The following is a 12,961-nucleotide window of genomic DNA, read 5'->3' as shown; positions in this document are numbered from 1 at the left end:
TATTCGCGTCACTAAAACTTTGGAAGTTTTCCTTCTTTTCTATGCTCAAAATCAGGTGAGGTATCATTGGAATTCCCACCTGCTGGTCCAGCGTCTTGTGCCTATGTGGTGGGGGACGGTCACGATTCGTTCCCTGGGCATCAGTCTAAGTTTACTGTCTTTTCCGAAGTAGGTACCTTCCCCCAGAAAATGATCTCACGTTTCTCAGTGTATCTGCCCAGCACAGGGCAATCTACACCATGTTTACAGACTGGACGACTCAATGTTGTAAAGAGACACATTCTCACCAAGTTAATCCGTAGACCTGATGAACTCAGAATCAAAATCTTGGCACCTGTTCGGAGGTAACCGGCGTGATTCTACCCAAGGTTGTCCGAAAGATGAAGACCAAGGCCGTAGGCCACGTGCAGCCAGATCACAGGCGGATCACAAAGATTCCCGGGAGCAAGGACAGCGGGCACGCCGCCTCCCGCACAGGCCCCTGGCCCGGATGCCCTGCGGGGAGGGAGGCTTCTTGGCAGTGAGGCCGGGTGGGTGGATACTTATCTGGAGAGAAGGTGCCTGGGCCCCCACCTCTAACTATAGTATTTTAAAGATTTTATCTATTTATTTGTCAGAGACAGAGAGCGAGCACAAGCAGGGGGAGCAGCAGAGGGAGAGGGAGAAGCAGGCTCCCTGCTGAGCAGGGAGCCCAACATGGGGCTCGATCCCAGGACCCTGAGATCATGACCTGAGCCGAAGGCAGACACTCAACCGACTGAGCCCCCCAGGCACCACCTAACCATACTATTTTATAAGGAGGTCCAACTCTGGGTGGATGTTTCCCAGTTACTCTCTCCCTTTCAGTGAGCAGGCCTCACCCGCCATCACCAAGCCGGGCCCTAGGCGGCGCTGTCAGCCCCCCCACCCCGCCCCCGCACAGCGGGAGGGCGTGTGCAGGGATCTCCCAGCCCCCGCTGTGTGCGGGGTGGCCAGGATGGTCATCCTACCCCTCCCAAGGCTCAGGCCAGGCCTGCCCAGACTCTGCCCCAAGAGCCCGCCCTCTGTGGCCAGCAGAGCCCGGGCTGGACGGCCTCCCTGCCTGTGAGATTTCCAGAGTTGCTCGCCCACTCCCTGAGCCGGTTTCCCCTGGGAAACGGGCAGGGAGCCCCCCTGGATGTGTTTGGACCTACACCCCCTTGCGCAAAGTAAGCAAAGCGCTTTTCCGTGCGAGTCAGTCCCCAGCGGTCCCTCCGGGAGGGACACATTCGTCGTGGGAAATTTCTCTGAAGTCACCTGCTTCGTTTTAAATTTTACATCCAAACTGTGTTCTTGATATTGTGCCCATGTTTGCATGTAAAAATACATATTTATGCCCCAGAATCTTCTGGAAAGACTTGCCTTGTTTCTCTAGGGAGGCTGAATCCCAGCTCCACCACTTACTAGCTGGGCGACCTTGGGCCAGTCCCTGACCCTCTCTGGGTGTCCTCGTTAGGAAGTCAGGGTCGAGGTGTCTGCCCCACAGCAGAGAGGAGGACGTAAAATGCCGTCAGTCCAAGTGCACGAGCTCGATACGGGCTCGGGACTCGGGGCACAAATGGCAGCAGCACCCCCCCAACACACGCCTGCAGCCACGAAGGCGGCCAGCGGCGCTCACCTTTGAGCCGCCCGGTAATGTAGAGGAAGCCGTCCGTGTCCATGCGCCCCACGTCACCTGTGTGCAGCCAGCCGTCAGCATCGATGGCCTCCCGCGTCTTGTCCTCCATGTTCAGGTAACCCATGAAGATGGTGCGACCCCACAGACAGATCTCCCCGATGCCCTCGGCGTCCTCGTTCACCAGCTTTGCCAGGCAGCCTGGCACCAGCTTGCCGGAGCTGGGGGCAGCCGGAGGGGGCTGGTCAGGCCCCACCCGGGAGCCCGCCCCCCCCCCCCCCCCCCCCCCCCCGGCGGGGCTGCAACCTCTCACTCTTCACCTCCCAGCACTTTTGTATTTTAATAGGGAGTTAGAGAGGGAGTTAGAGTGAGAGGTTTTAAGAAGAAAGAAGGCAGGGAGGACGGGGACAGCTTCAAGCTCTGTGATGGGCCGGCAGGGGGAGTCTTTAAGCACAGCCGGGGATCCCTCCACTCACCCCAGAGCTGACTGGCCGGCGTGCCTACTGGAGGGCTGGCCCTGTCCTCCCAGCCCCCCCTCCTGCCCCCCGCCAAGTGGAGCAGGCGGTCAGACGCAGGGGGGAGGGGAAGGAGGGGACGCAGGGAAAGCCCTCCAGCAGCGTCCTTTCGTCCGACCTCAGGCCCTGGTGACAGCCAGGGACCCGGGCCAGGATGGAGCGGTGGCCCCGGGGGCCAGCCAGGGCAGGCGGGCTGGCGCATACCTGTAGAGCCGGTAGTTGCAGGGGCTGGACATGAAGTGGGGGCCCGAGGTCTCGCTGAGGCCGTAGCCCGAATACAGGCGCATGTTCAGACCCAGGAAGAAGCGCTGCGTCTCGGCGGTCATGGGCGCCGCTCCGTAGAAGCTCTTCCCACACCTGCCCAAGCCCAGCGCCTGGCGGACCTTGGCGAGCACGAGGTACTCCGCCAGCCTGGCCGCGAAGGGCTTCAGGTCGCTGCGGGGAGGGACAGCGGTCCGCGCAGGCACGTGCCAGCCTGGCAGTCTGTGAGCGCGCACGCGCAGCTGAGTGCCCCGCGTGCGCCGTCCGGAGCCCGAGGCCAACCAGGCTGGGCTGTGCGCAGGTGCGCAGACGGGAGGGATGGCTGCCGTATTTGCAGACATGCGTGCGCGTCTCGCGAGCCACGACCCCGTCTCACAGACCCGCTAGTGATGGAAAATATTTCTAAGTCGGACCGGCCCCGGTGTGTGCCGTGGACCCCCCACAGCGCCGTGTGGGAGTTCGGAAAGCTGTCGGAAGGCTCTGGGGTCCCCCGGAGAAAGGCTGGAAGAGCGCTCACCACTGGGGCCCCTCCCTGGCCCCCTACTGAGTCAGGAAACCCCTCAGGGACTGTGAGGACCGCTGGGGGGGTGAATGTCCCCCAGGTGAGCGCGTCAGTCCTGCCAGTTAGAACCCAGAGGCGGGCTGACTGTCTCCTGTGGCGTCTGGGAAGAGGCCTCCAGCCCAGCGCCCGATGGGGCCTCTGCACAGGGGTCCCTGGGAGGAGCCCAGCCCAGCAGGTCCTCGGGTGCGTCCTGGCCTGCTGCCCCAGCCCTGCTGCCCCCGGCCTCCTGGCCCCCCCACTTCCGTACCTGCCCGGGCAGGTGAGGTTCTGCTCCAAGGTCACCGACATGGCCCAGAGCAGCATCTTGCGCCGGATGAAGCCGGACTGAGCCACCACCTCCTGGATGCGCTCCATGAACTTCTCCCACACCCGAGGCACCCCCATGTGGGACGTGGGCTCCACTTCCCGCAGCGTGTCCACCAGGCTCCCCTGTGCCGCGCCAGAGAGGAAGGCCTGCCGGCTCAGCGCCAGGAGGCCCCTCGCACCAGAGTCAGGTGCACACGCCCCACAGGCGTCCTGCACGTAGGTGCGCACACACCTGTGCACGGGTCCCACGCTGTCGGCCGCCGCTGGGCAGCCATTCCCGCAGCTCAAGCGGCCAGACCTCAAGGCTCCTCGGTCCCCTCCCAGCCCTGGGGGCGGCCACTCCTTCCTCTCTAACCCGCAGGTGACCATTCCCCTAAGCAGTGACCCATGTAGGAACGGATGAGGGACCTTTGGGGCCAGGAGGTGCAGGTGGGGGGAGGTGTGCCGGGGGGGGGGCATCTGGGAGAGCTCTCCTCATGCTTAAAATAAGCTTCCAAAGAATGGGGGTAGTTGATGAGACCGGGAAGCAGGGTGGGACTGCGACCACTCTTGTGCCTTCCTCTGAGAACGACCTATCCTTGATGGCATGTGGCCCCCTTTCCTCTACGTACCGTCAGCCCCTTCTTGGTGGGTCAAGTAGACCATGCTAACTGCAGCGGGGAGAGTTCTGACCAATAAATGCACGGGGGCTGCACACTCACACGCTCACAGGTGCACGCACAAGGGGGGGCCCGCACACTCACACGCTCACAGGTGCACGCACAAGGGGGGGCCCGCACACTCACACGCTCACAGGTGCACGCACAAGGCCCCCACACGAGTGCACACTCGGGTGTGCTTCTGCACACGTACTCGGACCCCCGCTCGGGCAGAGGCAGACTGACCTTTAGGGCATCGGGCTCGGCAAAGCAGACCTGGGCCCCCCACTGGATGCCCGTCCACAGGTCGTAGATCTGGGCGGCGATGTGGCTGAGGGGCAGGTAGCTGACCACCACCTCCTGCTGGACTTCCGCGGGCTGGATGTCGCCGGCCTGGCTGCCATACCGTGCCGTCCATGTGATCTGAAGGACAGGCACATGGGCCCCAGCAGTGTCCCCAGCCTGCCCTGGAAGTTCTCACCCCGGGGCTTTGGCGACCTCTTCAGCAACGCCCCCCACCAGGTGTCTCTGCAGGGAGCTCCTGGGACAGCCCTCCCCTCCCCTCCCCATTCCCTCGCTGGACTGGGTCTGGACCACAGACCCAAGGGCTGTCCTATGGGTCCTGGCCCCCGAGCTGAGGGGCCAGAGGAACATCCCCGGGGGCTGCTAGGGCAGGTCCAGTGCCCAGATGCACCTGCGGCCAAGCCCACCCATCTGGGGTCTGTCCTACATTGTCTTGACTCAGCATCACGCCCTTGGGGCTCCCGGTGGTGCCGGAGGTGTAGACCAGTGCACAGCACCGGTTGGGCTGCTGGGTGGTGATGATGGCGTCCAGGGTCTCCTCAGGCAGCTCCTCCCCCAGCCCCATGAGTTCCTCCATCTGCAGCAGGTGGGAGAGTGCGCAGTCAGCAGGGAGGCTGGACTGGCCCCCTGCCCCACTCCCGTACCCACCGTGTACACGTTGGCCATCTTCTCTGGAGGCGTCTCTCCGTACGTCACCACCGCCTTCAGATGCGGCAGGTTTTTCCAGGTCTGTGTTGGTGGGGAAAAAATGGGGTCTCATTAAAAAAAAGTTACCTGCCGAGAAGATCCCCATCTCCAGGGCTTGGTCTGTCTGTCAAGCACTTTGGTCACTGGGTTCCTGGGCTCTGACCTTTGACCCAGCTGGACATTTGCCCCTCTTCATGTATAGCTGTCCCCTCATGAGAAAACCAAGTGTCCCAGGGCCTGTTTGAACAAAGTATGCCTTATCCCACAACAGAGAACTTTGTAGAAGAGAGAGGGGCAGAGGGGGGAGGGACGGAAACAGGGAGAGGGGGACAGAGCAGGAGAGGGGGAGGGAGAACAGAATTCGGTCATCCTGCTGAGTGCAGGTGACAGAGTGCAGAGTTCAGGGAAGCCACAGTGGCTAGAGTCTGTGGGACTGGGCACTAGCGAGGAGTCACTCAGAAGAGAAAGTTCTAGAACGCTTCTCATCAGGTGCCTGGTGCTCCAGAGTATTTGGCTGAGTACCAGTGTGCATGGCAGCCACCGGGGCTGGAGGACAGGAGCTCATAAGGAGCCAGAACCGTCTGTGTGTCCATCAGCCAGCATGCAGGGGCCCCCGGAGGCGTTCAGCGGAGACCCAGAGAGGTTAGATCTGAGCATGGGCGCTAAACATGCCCCAAAAGGCCAAACACAAGTCTCAAAGTAAAGTTCAGAGAGAGAGAAACACAGGAAGGACACGGCCTGTGGAAGGGTACCAAGACGCCTAACATACATGTAATTGGAGTCCCAGGAAATAGTTTTTACAAAATTGAAAAGCAGTCTGAGAAACTTCCAAATTTGATTATAAATCCACCAATTCAGGACTCGCAATGAACCCCAAGCAGGATAATCACAAAGAAAAACCACAAGACACAACATAACAAATTGCCGGACACCAGCGGTGAAGAAAAAAATCTTAAAAGCAGCCAGAAAAGCAAAAGGGACGCTCGTGCACTGTTGGTGGGAATGCCAGCTGGTGCCGCCGCTCTGGAGACCAGTACGGAGGGTCCTCAGAAAGTTGGGAACAGATCTGCCCTGCGACCCAGCCATTGCACTACTGGGTATTTACCCCAAAGATACAGACGCAGTGATCTAAGGGGCATATGCACCCCAGTGTTCATAGCAGCAACGTCCACAATAGCGAAACTGGGGAAAGAGCCCAGACGTCCATCGAAAGATGAAGGGATAAAGAAGATGTGGTTCATGTACACCATGGAATATTACTCAGCCATCAGAACGAAGTAAATCTTACTATTTGCAACAACACGATGGAACTGGAGTGTATCATGCTAAGTAAAATAAGTCAGTCAGAGAAAGACAATTATCTTAATCTGATCTCACTGATGTGTGGAATTAAAGAAACAAAACAAACGAGCAAAGAGGAAAAAGAGAGAGAGGTAAACCAAGAAACAGACTCTTTTTGAAAAAGTATGTATTTATCTATCTTAGAGAGAGAGAGAGCAAGTGAACTGGGGGAGGGAGAGGGAGAAGCAGGCTCCTGGTTGAGCACAGAGCATGACGCAGGGCTGGATCTGGGGACCCTGAGATCAGGACCTGAGCCCAAACCAAGAGTCGGACACGCTCAGGTGACCGACCAAGCTCCCCAAGCGCCCCCAAAAGAGACAGTTCTAGAGAACACAGTGCTGGAGACCAGAGGAGCGGGGTGGGGGGGATGGGGGAAGGGGAGGGGGGCACCTGTGATGAGTGCTGGGGGATACACAGAAGTGTCGAATCACCATGTGGCACACCTGAAACTAATCTTGTGGGAAACTGAAACTGTGTATCAACTATACTGGAACTAAAATGGAAACTTTGAAAGTCAAAAAATAAAAATATATAAGAGTAGCCAGAGAAACAAGATACCCTATACACACGGAGCGGAATGGAGACACAGGACAGCAGACTTCTCATCAGAAACTGCATACAGTTGAAAACATTGGATGGAGCCTTTAAAAGGTTGAAAGAAAAAAAAAAAGAAAAGAAATCCTATCAACCCAGAATTTTAAACCACATGAAAATATCTTTAGAAGAAATGAAAATAAACACGTTTTCAAATGTGCAATACAAGAAATGTTGAAGGAAATCCTTAAGGCAGGAAGATGATCCCAGAAGCAGACTTGTACCTACTGAAGGGGACGAAGAGCGTCAGAAACGGCCCAAGGGTGGGTGAATACGGGAGAGAGAATAGGAATTCTTTTAAAATGCCTTTGAATGATACTCGACCGTTGAAAACAGTGTAGTGCAGGGTTTGTAACCTGTATGGAGGCAGAACGGAGGCGGGGAGGAGGGAGGATGTTGGTGGGGACTCTACGTGCCAAGTTAAAAATGCAAACGGTAGGGACACCTGGGGGGCTCAGTCGGTGAAGGTGAAGTGTCTGCCTTCGGCTCAGGTCATGATCCCAGGGTGCTGGGATCGAGTCCCGCATGGGGCTCCTTGCTCAGCGGGGAGCCTGCTTCTCCCTCTGCCTCTGCTCCCCCTGCTTGTGCTCTCCCTCTCTCTGGCAAATAAAATCTTTAAAAAAATGCAAACGGTAAACCGAGAGCAGACAATAATGTAATAACTAACTAGCCACTGGAGATAAAATAACAAAAGACAAACCGAAATACAAACAGAGAACTGAATGGGAAGGAACTCCGGGAAGAGGGGAAAGGAACAGGGAACAGATGGTAGAAACAGTCTGCTGGCTGGTCTGCAGACAGTACTGCTGGGTAGGACAGGAAGACAACTCCGTGCAGCCTCTGAGACCCCGGCCATGAGTGAGAGGACACAGGCTACGAGCAACACAATGCAAACACTAATCAGGAGTCTGGTCTGAATGCGAGACACAGTAGCTTTAGAACAAGGACAGTTCCTGCGGCCCCTCAGGAACATTCTTCATGGTAAAGGGGCCGTTGCATCAAGAGGACGTAGGAGCCTAAGGACATGTTGCACATAATGGAACTCGAAAGTATGCGACGCAGACGCTGATGGAAGTGAAAGGAGAAATGGACAAACCCACAGTAGTCACGGGCGATTCAACGCTCTGTTTCTCGGTCTTTGATGGAACAGGTGCACAGAAGATCAATAAGGAGACAAAAGGCTGAAACACTGGGACACCATCAGCCGCGTGGACGTCACTAACATTCATAGAGCGTTCCACGCAGCCACGGCAGAACGCACCTTCTTTCCGATGAGCCTGGAACGTTCACCCCACCGACCGCACTACCCACAGGTGTTTCAGATAGCAAAGAACCCCAGGTCGGTGGTGAGAGAAGGGTCTTCCTTCGGAGAACAGGCCCGGCTGATGAATTAGAAAAACAACCTTTTGCCATCACTCATGAAATAATTAATTCAGGCAAAGACCGTCCATGGAGAAAGGGTGATGGGGAACGTCACAGTGGCTGGTGGCCCCCCCCCACGGGCTGAGGAAGCGGCTCCCTGCAAGCCCTACCCCCCCAGCATCACGTGCCTCTTGAGGCCGTGGGGGATGAAATCCACCTGTGGGGTGTTCGCCCCAGACGCGGTTTCATCGGAAATGCATGAAGTCTTTCCCTCTAACAACAAGCACAGAAGTTAGAGGAACAAGCTGAACAACAGGGAGAGGAAGTGGGCCGGTAAGTCCGGAATGTGGGACCCCGCTCAGGACGGCTGACCTAGCTCCTGCAGTGTGTCCGTGCTCGTGGCAAAGGTTCTCACCCTGGGTCCGCAGGGGTGTCCACACGGGGCCAGGCCCCACACCCCTCAGAGTCAGAGTCAGGTTGCAGGAGGCCTGGGGTGGGGCCTAAGGATTTGCATTTCTAACAAGTTCCCAGGTAAGGCTGCTGCCCTCCCAGAGCGAAGCAAAGTGGGGCTTTGCTCTGAATGAAAAGACGCCTAGGGACCACCACTTGCAGCCTGTGGGCCCGTTTAGGTCCCCTTTCAAAGGAACCGACTTTGAATTATTTTAGATGATGACCTGGGGTGAGCATTTCCTAATTCTGGGCCTCAGTCTCTTCAGATGCAACATGGGGCAGGGGGACAGTATTAGGCTTCGATCAAGGATCCGTGCAGAGGGCCCGGCAGGATCTATCTCCTGGGAGAGAGGCCGGTTAAAGCCCCTGCCCTCCCAGCCTGGGGTTTTGGGGCGCCCGCGTGGAAGCAAAGGGCCCCTGCCTAGCTGGCATTCGGGGAACCCTTAACGACAGAGGCCTCAGGCAAAGCTGCCTGGGGGCTGCTGGGTCAGCTCTTGGCTGGACCGTCGGGCCAGTGACTCCTTTGCCTCAGAGAACTCTGGGGTCTGCAAAGCCCCCAAACCTGAGGAAATCAGGGCCCACTGAGTCCCGGGGTAGCTGGGCAGGCCAGTGATGGGACATCCCTGCTGGTCACTGCTCTCTAAACACTTGTCCCCTTTCTATTTCGTGAAGGGCCTGAGCGCTTGGGGTGGGGGTGGGGGCGCCGAGGACGGCTCAGGCTCACCTCGGCCTCTCAGAGCAGCTCCTGTGGGCCCTCGGAATCAGCAGAGCCCCGACAGCCCTATCTCCTCCCCAGTCTCAAGCCTGTATATGACTCAGACGGGTTGGGGACATTCAGAATGAGATCCTGAAAACACATTCCAAAGGACCCTGCGGGGAGGCAAGGCCGCCCCCTGACTGGGAAGGTGAGCCCATCTGACAAACGTCTAGTCGCCAAACGAAAGAAGGTTCCAAAGTGCCCGTGAGAAAGGGTTTTCGTGAGAAAGGGTTTTCGAAAGAATCCAAAATGGCAGGGATGAGGGAGCGCTGCCACAGACTGCAGCCACGCCTCGGAGGGCTGGGGCCCGCGGGCAGGGCAGGCCGCACTTGGGGGGGCCCCTGGTGGAGACTGACCGGGAACGGCGGCAGCACGGCGTTCATCCAAGCACAGGCCTGTGGGACCCGCTTCCCCGCCTCGACTCTGGAAGGGTTGGGGGCCCCGGGCCTGTCATGCCTCCCCCTCTAGCCCCAACGTGGCCCGAGCCCCCCATGTTACCCTCTGTTGCTGCTGAGCAATGAGGCCCCCTCACTGACTCTCACTTGGTTCTCGCGGTTCCCCTATGTGAACCCGGAGTGAAAAGGGCCCGAGCTTCCCTCCCCTGTTGCACTTTATAGGGAGGGACGGGATGGGACGGGACGGGAGGGTGAGTCAGCCGGCCTGCACCTCTCTGGCCCTCACTTTCCTTGTCTGTAAAATGGGCTTACAAGACCGTTTCTCGGGGCCGCTGTGCTTAGCACCCGAACACTGTTACCACCCCCGAGCTTAGGGTCGCCTCCCCGAGAAGGCCCGGCTCCCAGGTCTGCTTCTTCGTGTGTGAAACGCAGACGGCGGTGGGTGAGGTGCCCTTCCGGACCTCCTGTTTTAATAACAACTCCTTTCTTTCTTCGCCTGTGAGCCAGCACTTTAACAATACAATAATTTGAAAGCACTTCCATGGTCCTGCTCTGGGTTGAATTGCGTCCCCAAAAAAGACATGTTGAAGCCTTAACCCCTAGTTCCCTAGAATGTGCTCTTCTTTGGAAACAGGGTCTTTTAAATGATTTAACCTAACATGGCTGCTGTCCTCATGGAAAGGAATTTGGACGCGGAGAAGCACATGGGGGCGCGGGGGCCGCGTGAAGGGGGAGGTGGAGACGGGGTGCTGCGTCCAGAACACCAGCCTTTGCAAACTGAAGCGGGGGGCCCACAGCCTCACCGAGGGAGCTATTTCAAAACACACGCCAGTCTGGGGTCTCCTTCCAGCGACTCTGCCTCAGGGGTCTGGCGGCAGCCGGAGCCACCCCAGGATTCTGATGGGAGCCAATGGCCAAGCTGGCTTCTTTCTTTAGGCTTGAGGGGGAGACCTCTTCACTAGAGATGAAGGGAGGCACCTGCCCCGGCCGCCCCTCTGGGCATCCAAATCCCACAGTCCCACCCTTGGGGGCAGGTCGGGAGCTGGGGCCCAGGGAACTTCTCCAGAACTGAGCCAAGCCACCAAGTCAATCCCAGAGGCCTCTGCGAGGCATGGAGCCCCCAGGGCCTCACAGGTGGCAGGTGGCGGGTGCGGCTGGGGCTCAGGGCTGTCCCTCAGCCGCCACACCCTGGCCGTGGTTCCTGTGGAGTGCAGCCGGTCCAGAGGGGTCTTAAGTGAATCCCCCTGCAGAGGAGATCAGTTGGCTCAAGGGGTGCTTTCAAGCTCTTGCTGTGCCCTCCCTGTCTTTAGAAGACTTTACTAGACTTGCAGCCCCCACCCTGTGGCAGCCCCTCCCCTGACTCTGCACTGAAGGTCGGGCTTGAGCGCTCAAGCTGTCCAGGCCCTGGGCCACCCTCGGGTCACACAACCCTGCCACAGGGAGAGGACCCCAGCGTTCATGGGAGGCAGTGGCCCAGCTGGTGGCCCTAGCCCAAGGCTGTCACCCCGTCCGGGCTTCCAGGTCCTCAGTGTCCCGAGCTGTCCAGTGGTAAGTACCCATTGCCTTGCCTTGTTCTTTTTGTATCTGTGTGTCGTGGGGTTGCTGTGAAGGGTGAGGGGGACCCCAGAAGGGAGGGTGGAAAAGTCCTTTGTAAGCTGGAGGTCCACAGGGACACCTGGCCTCTGGCCCCCGTGCCTGCTTCCCCTGCGCCCCAAACCTTCAGGATCTTCTCCAGCTGCTTCTGTGTATCCAGCACGATGATGTTGGCACGGCTGTCCTGAGCAATGTACTGGCAGGCCTCCGGGGAGCTGGTGGTGTAGATGCCGGTGACAATGCCACTGCAGGAGACCCGGGAGGTTCGTGTCAGAGCTGGTGCAGGGGCCACTCCCTCCGCCCAGCTCCTGCCCTCCCTGCCTGCAACCCTGCCCCTGGCAGCTGCCATCCCCGGACAGGCAGAGCTAACCGCCAGCTCAGTACCGCTGCCCCGGCGGTGGGGCAGAGGGGTCCCGAGAGGGCCCCTGGGAGGGGATGGCATCTGGGGAGGGCACGGGGGCCTCCACCCTCTTTCCCCTCTCTGCCCACCTCTGACCCACTGGAGAGCGGGCCCCACTCCCAGCCACTCACCCTGCAAATACTGTGCCCACCGCCGAGAAGAACCACTCCGGGGAGTTGAAGCCAAGGATGGCTACGCTGTGTGCCTGCTCCAGGCCGAGCTCCAGGACCAAGGCAGACAGGCCGGGTCAGCAGGCACGGAAGGGGGCCTCTCGGTCCCAGCCAGGCCCCCTTCCAGATGGCAGGGGACGCCCCTCCCAGGCTGCACCCCGTGGGAGAACTCCCCGGGGCCCTTGCTGCCCCTCCTGGGGCCTTCCCAGGGAGTTGGGCCCTCTGCCCAGCACAGCAGGCAGCCCAGCCCGTCTGGAATGTGATCACAAGTGAAAACCAAGTGTCGAGTGGCTGGCACGTGGGGAGGGCCCTGCACATACCAGCGGGCCAACGCATGGGAATGGTTTTACAGTTACTCTTTCCAAAGGCTTGCCAGGTCGGGGGTCAGGGAGGAGGCCTACGAGGGCCCAGAGCTGGAAGGTGGGTCTGGGGAGGGAAAGGCTGTGTCTCAAGGGGCCCCTCACCTTCAGGAAACCCTTGGCAGCTTTTCGAGCCAGCAGGTAGTACTGGGAGTAGGAGATGTGCTCCCACCTGCCCTGACGCTTGAAGCCCAGAGCCCGGAGGTCCCCATACTTGTCCAGGGTCTCAGAGAACATCCGGTGCACAGTGTAGGGAGGCTGTGAGCAGGCGGGGTGGACCCTTGGGCGCACACGTCCATCGGCCCGCGTCGTCCACAGTGTCTCCTCTGAAGGGGAGGGGAGACCACAGCTGGGATCATGCTGGCCTAGGGCCACCCCCTGAGGCCCTGGCCCTCGCAGGGGGCACAGCGCCCAGGCCACGGGTCCCAACAGTGCTTTGGGGGCTGGGCCATGGGTGCTGGCAGACAAGCAAGGGACTGGAGTAGCTGGGGGGCTGCCTGGAGGAGGAGGTCTGAAGGCCCTGGGGATGAGCAAGGCTCAGGGAGGCAGCAAGGAGGTGGAGGCCAGAGACGCCAAGGGCCTAGACCTTTCCTGTCTTCACGCCAGTGGAACCTGCCCCCCAAGGCTGGGTGGTC

General features: G+C 59.1%; 1 protein-coding gene across 5 annotated transcripts in view; it reads right to left on the bottom strand.

The window, feature by feature from the left end:
* Positions 1-12,961, bottom strand: part of ACSBG1 (acyl-CoA synthetase bubblegum family member 1) — a 47,327-nt gene that overhangs the window by 5,831 nt on the left and 28,535 nt on the right. For 4 of the 5 annotated variants that reach the window (XM_002923011.4, XM_034667755.1, XM_019803547.2 and 1 more), the window contains 9 exons: positions 12,432-12,652; positions 11,929-12,017; positions 11,522-11,642; positions 4,867-4,947; positions 4,646-4,795; positions 4,162-4,338; positions 3,219-3,400; positions 2,353-2,583; positions 1,637-1,854 (listed from right to left, as the gene is read on the bottom strand). In XM_002923011.4, the coding sequence (XP_002923057.1) occupies positions 1,637-1,854; positions 2,353-2,583; positions 3,219-3,400; positions 4,162-4,338; positions 4,646-4,795; positions 4,867-4,947; positions 11,522-11,642; positions 11,929-12,017; positions 12,432-12,652 (1,470 nt within the window). The remainder of the gene's footprint in view (positions 1-1,636; positions 1,855-2,352; positions 2,584-3,218; positions 3,401-4,161; positions 4,339-4,645; positions 4,796-4,866; positions 4,948-11,521; positions 11,643-11,928; positions 12,018-12,431; positions 12,653-12,961) is intronic. The other variant, XM_034667756.1, reaches the window with a different exon arrangement.

Source organism: Ailuropoda melanoleuca, chromosome 9 (genome assembly GCF_002007445.2).
Source record: "Ailuropoda melanoleuca isolate Jingjing chromosome 9, ASM200744v2, whole genome shotgun sequence".
In the NCBI taxonomy this organism is placed as follows: domain Eukaryota; kingdom Metazoa; phylum Chordata; class Mammalia; order Carnivora; family Ursidae; genus Ailuropoda; species Ailuropoda melanoleuca.
Note: the sequence above shows the minus strand (reverse complement) of the source record. Positions and strands in the feature narration are given on the sequence as shown.